At 42.7% G+C, this 17,152-nt stretch overlaps 1 protein-coding gene across 12 annotated transcripts in view; it reads right to left on the bottom strand.

The window, feature by feature from the left end:
* Positions 1–17,152, bottom strand: part of REEP1 (receptor accessory protein 1) — a 135,852-nt gene that overhangs the window by 69,669 nt on the left and 49,031 nt on the right. For all 12 annotated transcript variants that reach the window (XR_016315298.1, XM_089692303.1, XM_089692306.1 and 9 more), the window contains exon 2: positions 8,005–8,077. Coding sequence is in view for 11 of the 12 variants with exons in the window: in XM_089692303.1 (XP_089548429.1) it covers positions 8,005–8,077 (73 nt within the window). In the remaining variant the exon portion in view is untranslated. The remainder of the gene's footprint in view (positions 1–8,004; positions 8,078–17,152) is intronic.

Raw genomic sequence — 17,152 nt, 5'->3', positions numbered from 1 at the left:
GCTAAGGTAGCAGCAGAGTCATTGGCTCCTGCTGCTGTCAACCACAGCCAGTGAGCCAATCAGGAGAGGGAGGGGGTGGGGCAGAGCTGCAGCTCTGTGTGCGAATGGACATGCAGAGCCACAGCTCGGGAGCGTGCCTGCTTGAGTGCCCCCATAGCAAGCTTTCTGCTATGGGGGCACCCGACAGGAGGGAGGGGCCAGGAGTGTTAGCGGGGGACTTAAGAAGAGGAGGACCCGGGCTGCTCTGTACAAAACCATGACACAGAGCACGTAAGTATAACATGTTTGTTATTTTTAAGGGAAAAAAGAAGACTTTAGTATCACTTTAAGCTTTGAAAAAAAAAATGGAAGCTAAATGATTTCTATGCAGAGCTTCACCATATTTTGCACTCTCTAGTTTTAGTAAATCAACCCCAAGGTGTACAAAGTCTTACAGTTGCTGTATGCTGCATAGTGGGGGTCCTTGTTTTCTGTGTGGAAGCAGTGGTCTTCTCTGCAGAGGTCTGTAATGCCCCACCACCACCAAAACTATAGCTCTGCAATCAGCCAACCAATCTCATGCTTTCTGCTGACAGGAGAGCTCTAGCTCGGACTCAGTAGGGAGTGTATCAGACCTCTGCAGAGAGACTACTGCTTACACACAGAAACAAATGGTGGCAGGGAACAGGCTTTCAAACTCGAAGGCTGATCTCTTAAGAAAATGAACTACAGGACTTTTGTAAACCATTTGTATTGATGCATCTGGAATTGAATTTATTTTGCTGATTTAACCACTTGCCCTCCTGAGGATTCCCCCCACTCCTGACCAGGCTATTTTTTGGGTTACGGTGCGTTACTTTAACTGACAATTGCGCGGTCATGCAACGATGCACCCAAATGAAATTTACGTCCTTATTTTTCCACGAATTTAGCTTTCTTTCAGTAGTATTTGATCGCCTGTGCGATTTTTATTTTTTTGCGTTCTAAAAAAAGACCGACAATTAGTGAGAAAAAAATATTTTTGACTTTTTGCTATTAAACATGTCCAGTAAAAAAAATGTAAAAAATCTAATTTCGGCATAAATTTACACCAAAATGTATTCTGCTCCATGTCTTTGATAAAAAAAAATCTTAATACATGTAAATTAATTGGTTTACGTGAAAGTTATAGAGTTTACAAATGGCGGTATATATACTGTGATTTTTTTTTTCATTTTTTATTTTTACTAGTATTGTCGGCGATCAGCGACTTATAGCAGGACTGCAGAAGACATTCTGATGCTGGGAGGAACTGACTTGGTGTTACTGACATCCCCAGTGACACCAATACAGTGATCAGTGCTAAACAAAAAAAGCACTTACACTATACTAGACAACGCGCTTGGATCGAGGAACAGGTAAGATCAAACAAAAACTCTGCGGAAGTAAGAGCGGGTACCTGTCAAATTCAGGTACCCGCTCCCCACCTCCCCAAAGGTCAGCAGTCATCTGTACTGTCCGCAGTCTCTGGTCATCCCTGTGCTGTCCGCAGTCTCTGGTCATCCCTGTGCTGTCCGCAGTCTCTGGTCATCCCTGTGCTGTCCGCAGTCTCTGGTCATCCCTGTGCTGTCCGCAGTCTCTGGTCATCCCTGTGCTGTCCGCAGTCTCTGGTCATCCCTGTGCTGTCCGCAGTCTCTGGTCATCCCTGTGCTGTCCGCAGTCTCTGGTCATCCCTGTGCTGTCCGCAGTCTCTGGTCATCTCCTGTACTGTCTGCAGTCCATTAGTTCAGAAATTTTTTTTTTCCTGTTTTCTGCATCTAAAACCTAGGTGCGTCTTAAGGTCAGGTGCGTCTTATGGGGCGAAAAATACGGTAACATTTTTTCCCTCTACCAAAAGGTTATATTCAAGAATAGCTATGAGCTTTTTTAAAATTAATTTATTTGTATCAAATCTACATAATAAGTACAAAAATTCTGTAAAACCAATGGTCATTCACTATTCCCTCCAGCCCGTGCCCTCTCCCCTGATTTCTCCATAAAGATTGGTAATACAACCATCAGTCCCTCCCCTCATGCCAGGGTACTTGGTGTAATCCTAGACTCCCATCTGTCCTTTCACCCCCAAATCCAATCACTTTCCAAATCTTGTAGACTTCACATCGGCAACATCTCCAAGATACGCCGTTTTTAACCACTGAAACTACTAAGCAACTTATTCACTCTATGGTTATATCTCGCCTTGACTATTGTAACTCCCTCCTCATTGGCCGACCTGATCGCAGGCTATCCCCTCTTCAGTCTATCATGAATGCTGCTGCCAGACTCATCCAACTTACCAACCTTTCCGTATCTGCCATCCCTCTCTGCCAATCCCCCCACTGGCTTCCCATTGCCCAATGGGTAAAATTCAAAACATTAACAATAACATATAAAGCCATTTATAACTCTGCCCCAAATTACATCACCGATCTTGTCTCCAAATATCACCCAAACCGTCTTCTCCGCTCCTCCCAGGACCTCCTGCTCTCTAGCTCCCCTGTCTCCTCCCATGCTCATCTGCAGGACTTCTCCAGAGCATTCCCCATCCTCTGGAACTCCCTACCCCAATCTATCCGACTATCGTCTACTCTGTATACTTTTAGGAGATCTCTGAAAACCTATATCTTCAGGGAAACCTATCCTGCCTTCCACTAATAACTGAATCTTCTATTTCTCCTATCAGTTCATCCCCCACAGTTATTACCTTTTGTACCACCAGCCCCTCCCTCTTAGATTGTAAGCTCCAAGGAGCAGGGCCCTCCTAACCCTCTTGTATTGAACTGTATTGTTGCTGTATTGTCTCCCGTTATATTGTAAAGCGCTGAGCAAACTGTTGGCGCTATATAAATCCTGTATAATAATAATAATTAAAAAAACTCTATACAAGAAACTGGAACACTGGAAAGTTATCTCTATAATGTACCACATTGACCTTTAAAGTTAAATTTTTTCCACCTTCTTACCACTCAAACTCCACCATTAAACCTGGAAATCTGGTGCATGATATTACTATATTCTTTAACTTGGTCAATATTATCAAAGTTATTAAATTACCATCTGGGAGTTGGGTAGGAACACAATAGTTTTAAATGTCCATTTTTCTGCACCTTTTGTTTACAACAAAAAGAAATTCAAAAGGATAGGAAACACTGCCTGCCTCTCCAGAAATATCTGACTGTACCCTGAAGATAATGTACTTCTCTGCTCCATGGCGCTAAAATGGATTTTTCCATCTGAAATGCGGTTTGGTGTTTTGTTATGTGGTTCATATGCCGGCTGCATAGCCGCCAACTGTCCTTTTTCTGGGCTGTTTAGCTACTAGTAGCGTAACCATAAAAAGCAGCTTATACTAGCTTTATGTTACAGAACTTCCTATAAATTGCAGCTTTCCTGATTTTAAAACATTAGTGTACAGGAGAAGCAGTGAGGTTACCCTCCTTCAACCAATAACATTTTTGTTCATTCTCTTTCTTACTTGAGAAACATGAGTGTGTTTATGTGATTTGAGTTTTGTGGTATTCAGTTTTTGCTGATGTCAAAATTATAGGTTACTGTAAATGTATAAAATGTGAAAAAAAAATTTTTTTTGTCTGAAATAATCAAAGGGTTTAAAATATTAGGTCTAAAAGATGTAATTATTTCCGAAAGTTGCGTGGTATGTGACCGAAGACTAATGCAAACAAATTTAACGGCTTCTGTATCCGAGGCCCTGTAATATGTTTCTGAGTAATCTAACATAGTTGTGTGGCTGTAAAGGATGGTACTACACCACCAGCAGCCAACAAGAGACTACACAGCATCGTTATCAGTAACCAACATACAAATGTGAGCCACACTGTTCCTTATCACATATACACATGCATCATGAACCAAGGAGTCACTAAAGCCCTCAATTCATAAGGTAACCTACTGTACATAACTCTAAAATTCCCCGCACTTTGGAGAAAATATACACCAATGTGTTAATAAATTTGCTGCCACCATAAAATACAAAGATTATACATACAAGAGTAAAATTATATATACTGTACACTCTTAGGTGGAGCAACGTATACTTAATTATCATGTTGGTACTCTGTAACAAACCCAAAATGAAACTAAAGTAAGATGCCAATATCTGTGAAAAAATGTTCATTATTCATCACAGATATAAGTCCATAAGGTCACTAGTGCAATAGCCAATATTCTTCAGATACACCATAGTGATTGTGCAAATCTTCCAATCCTCCACCACTGTGTGACAAGTATTCCCCACTCACCAAAAGACACCACAATCACTGGAGGTCATTGTCTCTTATTTTGCTGATTGGAAAATAACTCTTTAAAGATGTTCTCCTTCACGGACACTGTTCCTTTAAACCAGTGGTCTCCAAACTGCGTCCCTTTGCTTGCTTTTATTCCACCCCAGGGGCATTATTCCCCCCACTGTTAACAATAGTGGGGCATGGTTCCTGCTACTGACACAAACAATGGGCCACTATTCCTTCCACTGTCAACAATGATGGGGCAACTGACACCAATGATGGGACGCTATTCCTCACATTGATTCAAATGATGGGGCACTATTCCTCCCACTGACACCAACGATGGAGCATTATTCCTCCCACTGACAACAATGATGGGGCACTATTTCTCCCATTGACACCACAGAAGGGGCACTATTACTCCCCCTAATACCAATGATGGGCACTATTCCTCTTACTGACATCAATGATGGGGCACTATTCCTCCCATTGAAACCAAAGAAGGGGCACTATTACTCCACCTAATTTCAATGATGGGGCACTATTCTTTGTACTGACACCAATGATGGGGCACTATTCCTCCCATTGATAGTGACAAAGAGCCTTATTACTTCCTCTTAAAATTAATGATGGGCCACTATTCCTCCCAATAGCACCAAAGAAGGGGCACTATTACTCCCCCTAATACCAATGATGGGGCACTATTCTTTGTACTGACACTAATGATGGGGCACTATTCCTCCCATTGACACCAAAGAAGGGGCACTATTACTCCCCCTAATACCAATGATGAGGCACTATTCCTCCTACTGACATCAATGATGGGGCACTTTTTCTCCCATTGATAGTGACCAAGAGCCTTATTACTTCCTCTTAATACTAATGATGGGGCACTATTCCTCCCAATGGCACCAACGAAGGGGCACTATTACTCCACCTAATACTAATGACATAGCACTATTCTTCGTACTGACACCAATGATGGGGCACTATTCCTCCGATTGACACTAAAGAAGGGGCACTATTACTCCCCCTAATACCAATGATGGCGCACTATTCCTCCTACTGACATCAGTGATGGGGCACTATTCCTCACATTAATAGCAACAAAGAGCCCTATCACTCCCCACAATACCAATGATGGGGCACTATTCCTCCCATTGACACCAACCAAGAGGCACTATTACTCCACCTAATACCAATGATGGGGCACTATTCTTCGTACTGACACCAATGATGGGGCACTATTCTTCCCATTAATAGCAACAAAGAGCCCTATCACTCCCCCCCAATACCAATGATGGGGCACTATTCCTCCCATTGACACCAACCAAGAGGCAATGGTACTCCCCCTAAAACAAATGATTGGACATTGTTTACTACTACTGATGCCAGGACACTTTCTTCTCTTTTCCACTGACCATAGTCCGCCCCCCCCGTATAGTTTGAAGGACAGTATTCTGGACCTCTGTTTAGAAAGTTTGGAGACCCCTGCTTTAAACCATCTCCATCAGTTATCTATAAATTTTCTATGCAAGAAGAATTTCAAACACAGCAGAACAGGAAGGGGGAAGTCAGTTCGTGATGATGCTTGCCATACATATTTACAGTAGCATGAATTGGAGAAAGATCTTGAATCTGTGCAATGGCAATGTTCATATTGCATATATATGTAAAACATACTGCATTTCTTCCAGTGATAATACAATATTTTGGTGGACCATGAAATGTCCAATGGCATCTACAGTGCAACCACCACTATGAAGGATCTCTCATTAACTACCTGCCGACCGCAGATAACCGAATGACGGCTAAACTGCGGCCGGCTAGTTCTGAGTGGACGTCATATGACGTCCTCCCAGAACGTGCTCTCCTGCGCGCCCCAGGGGGCGCGCACCCAGCGATCTCCGTGATCGCTGTGTCCTACGGACACAGCTGATCACGTGATGTGGTAAAAGGCCAATCACAGCGGCCTTTTACCACTTGATCAGCGGTGTCCAATGACACTCTGATCAGAGGGAAATGCAAGTGCCGGTTCTCGGCTGCACTTTCCTCACGCTGTCAGATCGTGAGGAAAGTACTGCCGAGAACCGGCAGTTGTCAGAGCGGGGATCGGCACCGATCATCAGGGCACTGATGATCAGTGCCCTGATGATCGGTGCCCAGCAGTGCCACCAGCAAGTTCCGCCCACCTGTGCCCAGCAGTGCGCCCACTAGCTCCGCCCACCTGTGCCCAGCAGATCACCCACCTGTGCCCAGCAGTGCACCCACCTGTGCCACTCTGCAGTATCACACACCTGTGCCCAGCAGTGACACCCACCTGTGCCCACCCACCTGTGCCCACCAGTGCCACCCACCTGTGCCCACCCACCAGTGCTGCCCACCAGTGCCACCCACCAGTGCAGCCCAGCAGTGCTACCAGTCAGTGCCACCAGTCAGTGCCCAGGGGTTGTGCCAGTCAGTGCCCCAGTCAGTGCCCAGCAGTGATGCCAGTCAGTGCCGTCTATCAGTGTCACCTATCAGTGCTGCATATTAGTGCCGCCTATCCGTGACACCTCATTAGTGCTGTCTATCAGTGCCGCCTATCCGTGCCACCTCATTAGTACTGCCTATCAGTGCCCTTTAGTGCTGCCTATCAGTGCCCATCATTGCCACCTATCAGTGCCCATCAGTGCTGCCTCATCAACGCACATCAGTGAAGGAGAAAAAATACCTGTTTGAAAAATTTTATTTTATAGCGCAAAACGTAAAGCGCCCAGTGGCGATTAAATACCACCAAAAGAAAGCTCTATTTGTGAGAAAAAAATGATCAAAATTTCATATGGGTACAATGTTGCATGACCGCGCAATTGTCAATCAAAGTGCGGCAGCGCTGAAAGCTGAAAATTGGCCTGGTAAGGAAGGGGGTATAAGTGCCTGGTAGGCAAGTGGTTAAAAGAAAAAAGAACTATCCAATATCATCTCTTAACATTCGTATACATCTGAATCTCAGAATGAAAGAAATACCACATCAGCTCATGCCATTCCTTTTTTTGGGTTGGACTACCGCCTGAAAATATTGAATATTTTCGATTCAATAATATACCAAAGGTCATTGGCTCAAATCCCAACCACAGCACCACCTGCCTGGAGTTTGCATGTTCTCCCTGTGCCTGTGTGGGTTTCCTCCCACACTCCAAATACATGCTGGTAGGTTAATTGGATCCTGTATAAAATCGGTCCTAGTATGTATGAATGTGTGTTAGGGACCTTAGATTGTACACCCCTTGAGGGTTAGGGACTGATGTGAATGTACAATATATATGTAAAGTGCTCTGTATATTGACGGCGCTATATAAGTATCTGAAATTAATATAATACCTTCAGTGGTGGTGCCGCCCGCCGAATGCAAGCCACATCATTTTGGCTCCACCAACAAAGTAGAACATCACAACTGTGGTACGTGTACAGCCTTCAGCAACTGCATGTCAGTGTATAGGCAGGCAGTCCGAGGGAGGAGTGGGGGCTCAACCACCTGCTTTTGTCACCCCCCCCCCCACGGCCACCCGTGTGACTGAACCCTTAAAGTCAGATCAAAGAAAACAACTGCTGATTATCTGCCATGTGTTACTTTTTGTATCTTGCTCTTACGGAATATGCCCACTGCAGAAGAACATGAGTCATGTACAAATGGATCCCGTAATGATCTGCTTGTCATTAATGAGGTAACCCTAATGCCAAACACAGAACAACTGCAAGTTAGATGATTAAAATGAACACTTACATATTCCTTTATGTCTTTGGACTTTACAGCCTTGTAGGAATAATAGGCAGGATAAAGAGTGCCAAAGATCAGCCTGCAAAAGAGAAAGAAAATATGAGCACAAAATATTCCTGCAGTGACTGCAGTAGGGTCAATGTAACAAGACAACGCCATTATTCTGGTACAGGTTGGACAATGAGAGCGACGGTCAGACTGGCAGCCTGTGCACAGCTAGCATTTAGATTGGGAACATGTTCATAACTTTACCTCCTGCTACATCACCTGCACAGCATTACTATTACAAAAAAAGCTCTGTGGTCATTCCAAAGAGATATATGATGCACTGGCCCATTCAAACCACCCATAATATCAGCGTGTAATGGTCCTTTAAACCAGTACAGGACGGCAGGGCTGTGCAAAATCACGTATATATATATGCGATCTTTCATTTCCAAGTAGGGGGCTCCATACTCGCCCCACTACTGGCTCCTCAGCATGTCAATCACTGGGTCCCGGCCGCCGATTCTCGGCCCAGGACTCGGTGATCATCGATGGAGCTGACAGAGGAGAGGTCTGTATGTAGACAACACAGATCTCTTCCCTGTCAGCACGAACAGGCTGCTTTGTGTTGCTCTGCACAGCACAGCAATACAAAGCAGCATGTCTACGAAGTAAAACACACACAGCACACTGTTACCCCTTTGATCGCCCCAAATGTTAACCCCTTCCTGCCCAGTGTCATTAGTACAGTATCAGTGCTTTATATTAGCACTGATCACTGTATTAGTGTCACTGGGGATGTCAGTGGTAGTTAGTCAGTTCCCCCAGTGTAAGAATGCCTGCCGCAGTCCCACAATAAGTCGCTCATCACCGGCATTATTAGTATAGAAACATTTTTTTCTTTTTAAATCCAGTATATATACCGCCATTTGTAGATGCTATAACTTTCACCTACACCAATTCATTTACACGTATTCTTTTTTTTTTAAAAGACATGTAGCAGAATACATTTTGGCCTAAATTTATGAAATTAGATTTTTTTTATTGGATATGTTTTATAGCAGAAAGTCAGAAATATTGTTTTTTTTTTTTCAAAATTGTCGGGTCTTTTTTTGTTTATAGTGCAAAAAATAAAAACCACACAGGTGATCACATACCACCGAAAGAAAGTTCCATTTGTGGGGAAAAAGGACACGAATTTCATTTGGGTGCAGTGTTGCATGACCGTGCAATTGTCAGTTAAAGTAATTCAGTGCCGTGTCACAAGAAATGATCTGGTCAGGAAGGGGGGTAAATCCTCTGGAGGGCAAGTGGTTAAAAAACAGTCAAGCATGAGAAAGCAATTCATTTAAGTGTGATGGGATTTATAATTGTCTATTGCTGCTTAGTAATAATGCAAAGTGCCATCAGTTACAGAATATTTTCTTGTACTAGATAACAGATTTGTTTGTCTATGGCCATTTTATAGTCCCAGAAGGTCTGGCGCAGGGTCTTTTTTTTCAGGTACTTAAAGGGTAACTCCACTTTCATGGGAAAAAAATATAGTAAATATAAAAAAAGACATAGCATATACATTTGCTACATAAGCCATGTTGTAATTTATTGTTTTTAAAAATTAGCTTTCCCTTTCAGTCTGCAGCTGCAGTCATGGCATGGAGACATTCTGCACAATGGTGGTGTACAGAACACCCCCAGAAAAGTAATTTCCTGCTTCTGTGATTTTATCACGGATTTTCCCAAGATACAGGTCACATTTTAGGCACCCCTGCAATAGAAATTTCAATTTTGCTGAGATACTACCTTAGGGTTAAATACTCCTAAAGGGATGCTGACCTTTTTCCTATTCAAATCAGAACACTGAGAGTGCACCCGGTGAGTTTAATGAACCTGGCGGTCCTATTCAGGCATAAGACATGGTCAAACAATTATTTCCTCAGAGCAACAAAAGCTAAGAATCTGGTGACTGTTTTTCTCAACACAAGTGGAGTTAAGCTGGTCATAGATGGATCCCTGCTGAACTGGCTGGGCAGCACAGTGGCTAAATGGTTAGCACTTCCACCTAGCAATACTGGGGTCGTTGGTTCCAATCCCAACCATGGCACCACCTGCCTGGTGTTTGCATGTTCTCCCTGTGCCTGTGTGGGTTTCCTCTGGGTACTCCAGTTTCCTCCCACACTCCAAAAACATGCTGGTATGTGAATTGGCTCCTGTCTAAATTGGCCCTAGTATGTGTATGTATGAATGTGAGTTAGGGACCTTAGATTGTACGCCCCTTGAGGGTTAGGGACTGATGTGAATGTACAATATATATGTAAAGCACTGCATAAATTGATGGTACTATATAAGTACCTATAATAAATAAGTGGCTGAGTTTCAATCCATCTATGGGCAGGCTGGTTGTACTGAAGTCAATTTATCGATCAACTTCAGTACAACCAGCCTGTTGTTTTTTTTCTCTGTGTGGCCATTGCTGGTGGCTATAGCTGCCATCAGTGATCATTGTGTTCTGCTGCAGGGAAGGCTCCTTGCTGGCAGAACACAATAGTGCTCTGGGAGGGATTCCCCCATCAACACTGACTGTGTTGGTGGGTGAACAAAACAATTTTCTTTTCTGGAACCTGTGACTGCAGGAAAGAAAATTGTATAATGTATTGCCTGGTTTACTCTTTAAAGTGGATGTAAACCCCCACTGGATACTTATAATAACACTTACCTGCAAAGAATATCTCCTAAACATGCACTGTTTAGGAGATATACAGTGTCCCTGCAGATGATGATGTCACCAGCGCATGCGCTCTGAAGGAACGGCATACCTGTGCCGTTCCTTCAGAGCTTTGTGCCGCGGGAGTGACATCCTAGCGGCTTGGTCAATCAAGTGGCCAGAGCCCGTGAACCTGGAAGAAAGACCGGGTGAAAATTGAAATCCCTGTCAGTGGTGTCAGCATGCCTCTAGAGAGCTTTGTTCTAAGGACTCGTTCACACTTGACTTTATTTCTAACTCTTAACAATAACATATAAAGCCATTTATAACTCTGCCCCAAATTACATCACCGATCTTGTCTCCAAATATCACCCAAACCGTACTCTCCGCTCCTCGCAAGACCTCCTGCTCTCTGGCTCCCTTGTCTCCTCCTCCCATGCTTGTCTCTAGGACTTCTCCAGAGCTTCCCCCATCCTCTGGAACTCTCTACCCCAATCTATCAGACTATCGCCTACTCTGCTCACTTTTAGGCAATCTCTGAAAACCTATCTCTTCAGAGAAGCCTATCCTGCCCTCAGCTAATACTGGAATCTTCTACTCTTCCAACCAGTCCATCCCGCACAGTTATTTCCTTTTGTACCACTAGCCCCTCCCTCCTAGATTGTAAGCTCCAAGGATCAGGGCCCTCCTAACCCTCTTGTATTGAACTGTATTGTTGCTGTATTGTCTCCCGGTATATTGTAGCGCTGAGCAAACTGTTGGCGCTATATAAATCCTGTATTATAATAATAATAACTCTTGCCAAACGCCCCTATAATATTTCACAGGCATTAGACAGGCATTTGGGAAGCGTTTTTATCGTTCCTCAAATGCTCCTTAAATGCCCCATCCGTGGTTTTGGGGTGGTTGATAGGCGTTTGCCAAGCGTTAAAACCACACCACAAATGCCTTTAATGAAGTTAAACGCCTGCCAGGCGTTTGCAGAGCAGCACCATAGACTTGAATAGAAGGCTTCAACTCCTCCTGACTGGACAAGAGGCGTCAATTTTGCCGCGACACAACGCGACGTGACGCTAACGCTTCAGTGTGAACACCATGTGCAGAATTTTCATAGGCGTTTGAGAAGCGCTAAAAACGCTTCCCAAAAGCCTGTCTGACACCTGCTGACAAAGCTAGTGTGAACGTAGCCTAAGATAAGTCTTTTATAATACGCTAGTATGCAATGCATATTAGCACATTATGACATTATGTTGCAGAGGACTTTTCTTTTTTTGGCAGTTTACTACCGCTTTAACAAGATAAAGCATTAAAAAATTCCAGTGGATGACAACGTGTTGATCAGGCAGGAATTGCCTGATTTGGACTCTGGCCAGGTAGAGGTAGGGTGGGTTCCACTCTAGGTCAGTATTGTCACAGGTGGGTAGCCATAAAAGACAGGAAGCGTCGGCCTAAGGTTGGAAAGTTGTGGAAGTGACAGATAGAGATAGCGAGCAAGCTAGCCAGAAATCTGGAAGGTCATATTTGTGTGCAGGCTGGCTGTACCCCTACAGGAAAACCTGCTGCTATACTTTTGTGGCTAGTCAAGGAAATGTATCAGTATAGACTGATTATTGCACGCTAGCCTGCAAACAAAAATACTGAGAATATGGAGTGATCATCAGATATATCTATTGACCTTTTCTAGAGTGTTCTTTGCTCCTCTGTGCCAAATTGTTCTATTATCTAAATTAATTCTTTGAAAAGTGCATGTTGCCTAAATGGAGACCATCTGCCAGCCAGCGTGGCTCCCAGGAGATGTCTTCTCTCCCTGCCTGTGGTAGACAGATGAGTAGTCAATCAGGGATACAAAGGTGTGGGTGGTCTACCACCCTGAGTTACAAGCTCTGCACTGCAAAGCATGAGATTAGACTAGGAGAAAATCTTTGCTCAATTATATTATTTATTTTTAGTACAGGTACTTATCAATTTACGCAGTGCTTTACATATATATTGTATTATATATACCTTTTCTACCACCAGCCCCTCCCTCTTAGATTGTAAGCTCCGAGGAGCAGGGCCCTCCTAACCCTCTTGTATTGAACTGTATTGTTGCTGTATTGTCTCCCGTTATATTGTAAAGTGCTGAGCAAACTGTTGGCGCCATATAAATCCTGTATAATAATAATATATAAATCCTGTATAATAATAATATATAAATCCTGTATAATAATAATAATATATAAATCCTGTATAATAATAATATATAAATCCTGTATAATAATAATAATATATAAATCCTGTATAATAATATATAAATCCTGTATAATAATAATATATAAATCCTGTATAATAATAATAATATATAAATCCTGTATAATAATATATAAATACTGTATAATAATAATATATAAATCCTGTATAATAATAATAATATATAAATCCTGTATAATAATAATATATAAATCCTGTATAATAATAATAATATATAAATGCTGTATAATAATAATATATAAATCCTGTACAATAATAATAATATTGTACGTTCACATCGGTCCCTAAACCTCAAGGGGCGTACAATCTAAAGTCCCCAACTTACATTCATACATACTAGGGCCAATTTAGGCTCTGTTCACACCTATGCAGTTTGCTTTTTTTGTCCATTTTGCAGTGCTTTTCGCAGTTCGTTTTGCAGTTTACTACACGCATTTTTGATGCATGTTTGCAGTGTTTTTACCGCATTTTGCATTTTGTTCAGCTCTTTTTTTTTTTGCTGGACAGAATAAAAATGCAAAATGCAGCAAAAAGGCACTACCATGCATTTCAGCAGATTCTCCATTGAACTATATTGTAGCAAAAACGCTGCTTTTTGGTTTTAAAAAAGTCCCTGGCCCTTTCCAAAAACGCAGCAGCTCAAAAAAGTATAACATAACAGATGCCATATATAGCAGTGGTGGCAATTATTATTATTATACAGGATTTATATAGCGCCAACAGTTTGCTCAGCGCTTTACAATATAATGGGAGACAATACAGCAACAATACAGTTCAATACAAGAGGGTTAGGAGGGCCTGATCCTAGGAGCTTACAATCTAGGAGATAGATTGTAAACTCTAACCAGCAGGGCCCTCTGTTTCCTCTTGTACCAGATTGTATTGTAACTGTAATGTCTACCTTCATTTTGTAAAGCGCTGCGCAAACTGTTGGCGCCATATAAATCCTGTATTATAATAATAACATGTTCCATAGGAAACCATGTTAAATGGACTCTGCAAAAATCACTACAAAACTCAGTGGTGTGAACGGAGCCTTAGATGGGATCCAATTAACCTACCAGCATGTCTTTGGAGTGTGTGAGAAAACCAGAGTAACCAGAGGAAACCCACACAGGCACAGGGACAACATGCTAACTCCAGGCAGGTGGTGCCATGGTTGGGATTTGAACCGACAACCCGAGTACTGCCAGGCAGAAGTGCTAACCATTTTGCCAGTGTGCTGCCCACTGTGATTATGCTCATTTATAATGGACACAGTCATGAGAATGTTTAAAGTTAAAATTTTTATGGCACATTACAGCAAAACAATCAACAGTTGAGATGAGATTACTAAAATTACTAAATTAATCATTATCATTTTTCTTGTGCTAGACACACCCATAGCAGCAAAACTGTGAATCCACATACGTTTACAGCCGGAGACCCAGGTATTTGAGGCATAAAAAATAACTAAACTCAAAAACAAAACTGTAATACTGTATAATGCAGCTTACCAGTCCTTAAGGGTCCTTTCACAGGGAGCGGACCCATTTAGCGGATCTGCTTGCTCAGCGGGGGATCTCTCCACTGATGCCCGCTGAGCAAGCGGATGACAGCTGTGTCCCCTCCGCTGCTGCAGAGCAAACACAGAGCTACCTGCTCGGTCTCTTCAATGGGTGGTCGGATGAACCTGTCTATTTTCAACCAACCCTATCTGACGGACGGAAGGGGAATTAGATCCCCATCCATCCCTTTTTGGCGGATCGGATCAGATGTCAGCGGATGTAAACAGACACATTTCCTTTTACACCCACCGTTCCATAGAGGATAATGGAGGTTCCGATCGGGTTTGCTTGAAAAACGGCCAGGCGGACCCGATCGGAATGTCCATGTAAAAGAGCCCTAAACATGGTGGCTACATTAGGTCCTAGTTTTTTTTGGCTAAGAATATTTTTAACAAGTACTGAAAGTACCAGTACTGCCAGCATGCTGGTCTTCTCCTGTGAGATGAAATGGGTGTAAAGCAATGTCATTCATCTGGTGTAAGTGGTGGTGGAGTACACAGGGACTGAAGTTCAGAAGGTACAGCAAGGGCCAGGCAAATTTAGATCTGTGTGCAGCCCTCCCTGTTCAACAGAAGCTGATTGGTACATTCTGGAAAACCTTCTTCGATCAGCAGCTTGCAGCCAATCAGCTGTGGTGCTGATCGATGTATTCTGACAGAAGGGAGTCCCCACTTTCAGAATATAATGTCCCGAATGGGAGGTTTCATGGATCCATCTAGCTTGAGTTGTGAGTAGGGTCTAGGGTAGAGTTCTAACCCCTATCATTTTTTTTGTTTGCAATCTGTACCCCATTGGGGAGATTTCCCTTCCTTCTTGGCTCATAGCCAAAACAGGAAGTGAGAGGAAATCCCTCCAAAGTAAGGCAATCTCTGGTTGTCACCAGAGCTAATATCCCTATCGAAGGATTTCTCCTCGATTCAGGGGTGGACTGACAACTCATGGGGCCCCCGGGCAATAGGGGATCATGGGGCCCCTGTGTCCTCGTCTACACTCAAACCACACCCAAAAAAGCCTATGAAAGGTACCAGGGGCATCTCATGGGGCCCCCTACTGACCCTGGGCCCTCGGGCAGTGCCCAAGTTTCCAAATGGTCAGTCCGCCCCTGCCTCGATTCCTTTTCTATAGACAGCCCAAAATCTGGGATTTTCTTTCAATTTCACTCATTAAAGGACTGATAAGCTGCAATATATTACATTTTTGTTTTGGGATTTGTATTTGCTTTAAGTTCATTCGCTCTGGCGTGCTCTGTTGACTGCCTTAAGTCGGCCATAGATAGTTTGAACCTCAGCTGAGATTCGATCCATGTATTTGCAGGCTGATTGTACCCAAGTCGATCCATTAATTGGCTTTGGTACAACCAGCATGTTGGATTTTTAGCATACAATTATTACCAGCAGCTGTAGCCACTAGCAGTAACCACTGTGTTCTCCCAGCAGGGACGGCTCCCTGTGGCCCCTCTCCCCGCCGGAAGAACACAACAGCTCTTAGGGAAGGATTCCCCCATCAAGAATAACTGTTTTGATAGGGGAATCAAGCGATTTTTCTTTCCTACAACCATGGATAAGAAAATTGCATTGTCTATGATCTGCCTTAAGTCGGCCATAGATGGTTCGAATCTCTACCAGTTCAGCAGGGAACGGCCAAGATTCAAACCATCTATGAGCAGGCTGATTGTACCCAAGTCGATGCATCGATTGACTTGGGTACAACTGTCATGTCAGAATTTTACATGAGATTATAGCTGCAAGCAATAATCGCTGCATTCTTCTGGAAGGGGAGCCCCCCACCCCCTGCAGGGAGAACACAATAGCTCTGCAGGAGGGTCACAATTGATGGGTGAATCAAAAAATTTTCTGTCTTACAATCCAGGAAAGAAATCATCTATGGCCTGACAAGCCCACCTAGTGTGTCACTTTCTGATCTTTGCCCATTAGCAGTGGCTAACAGTAAATGCGCAGGGAGGTGATATATCAACCATTTTTTGAAGGCCTCCTTCACACAGGCGTTCTGTATGTCCGTTTTTCATTTGTCTGTTTACAGATGAAAAATGGACACCCATGTATTTCTTTGGACTAGCGGATGTAAACGGATGATCTGTTTACAACCGTTAACGTCCGTATCCGTTAACATTTTTTGAACGAAAGAAAACCCTATTTTTCTTCTGTAAAAAAAACAAATAAAAACACAGGATGAAAAATGGAAGTAAATGGATGAACACTAAAAAAAACAGATGTAAACGGATGAAAATAGATGTAAACGGATAAAACGGATGTAAAAAGGGATGTAAAACAGATGTAAACAAATGAAAAACGGATGACAAAACTGATGTAAACTAATGAAAAAACAAAAACCGGATGTAAACTGATGAAAAAACGGATGTAAAAAGGGATGTAAAACAGATGTAAACAGATGAAAAACAGATGTAAAAAGGGATGTAAAACGGATGTAAACAAATGAAAAATGGATGTAAAAAGGGATGTAAAACAGATGTAAACAGATGAAAAATGGATGCAAAAAGGGATGTAAAACTGATGTAAACTGATGAAAACGGATGTAAAAAGGAATGTAAAATAGATGAAAAACGAATGTAAAAAATGGATGTAAAACAAATGTAAACAAATGAAAAATGGATGTAAAAAGGGATGTAAACAAATGAAAAATGGATGCAAAA

Source organism: Staurois parvus, unplaced genomic scaffold, assembly GCF_062004578.1.
Source record: "Staurois parvus isolate SC_StPar_1 unplaced genomic scaffold, SC_StPar_1.0 ptg000581l, whole genome shotgun sequence".
In the NCBI taxonomy this organism is placed as follows: Eukaryota; Metazoa; Chordata; class Amphibia; order Anura; family Ranidae; genus Staurois; species Staurois parvus.
This window is presented reverse-complemented; position numbering and strand designations above follow the sequence as displayed.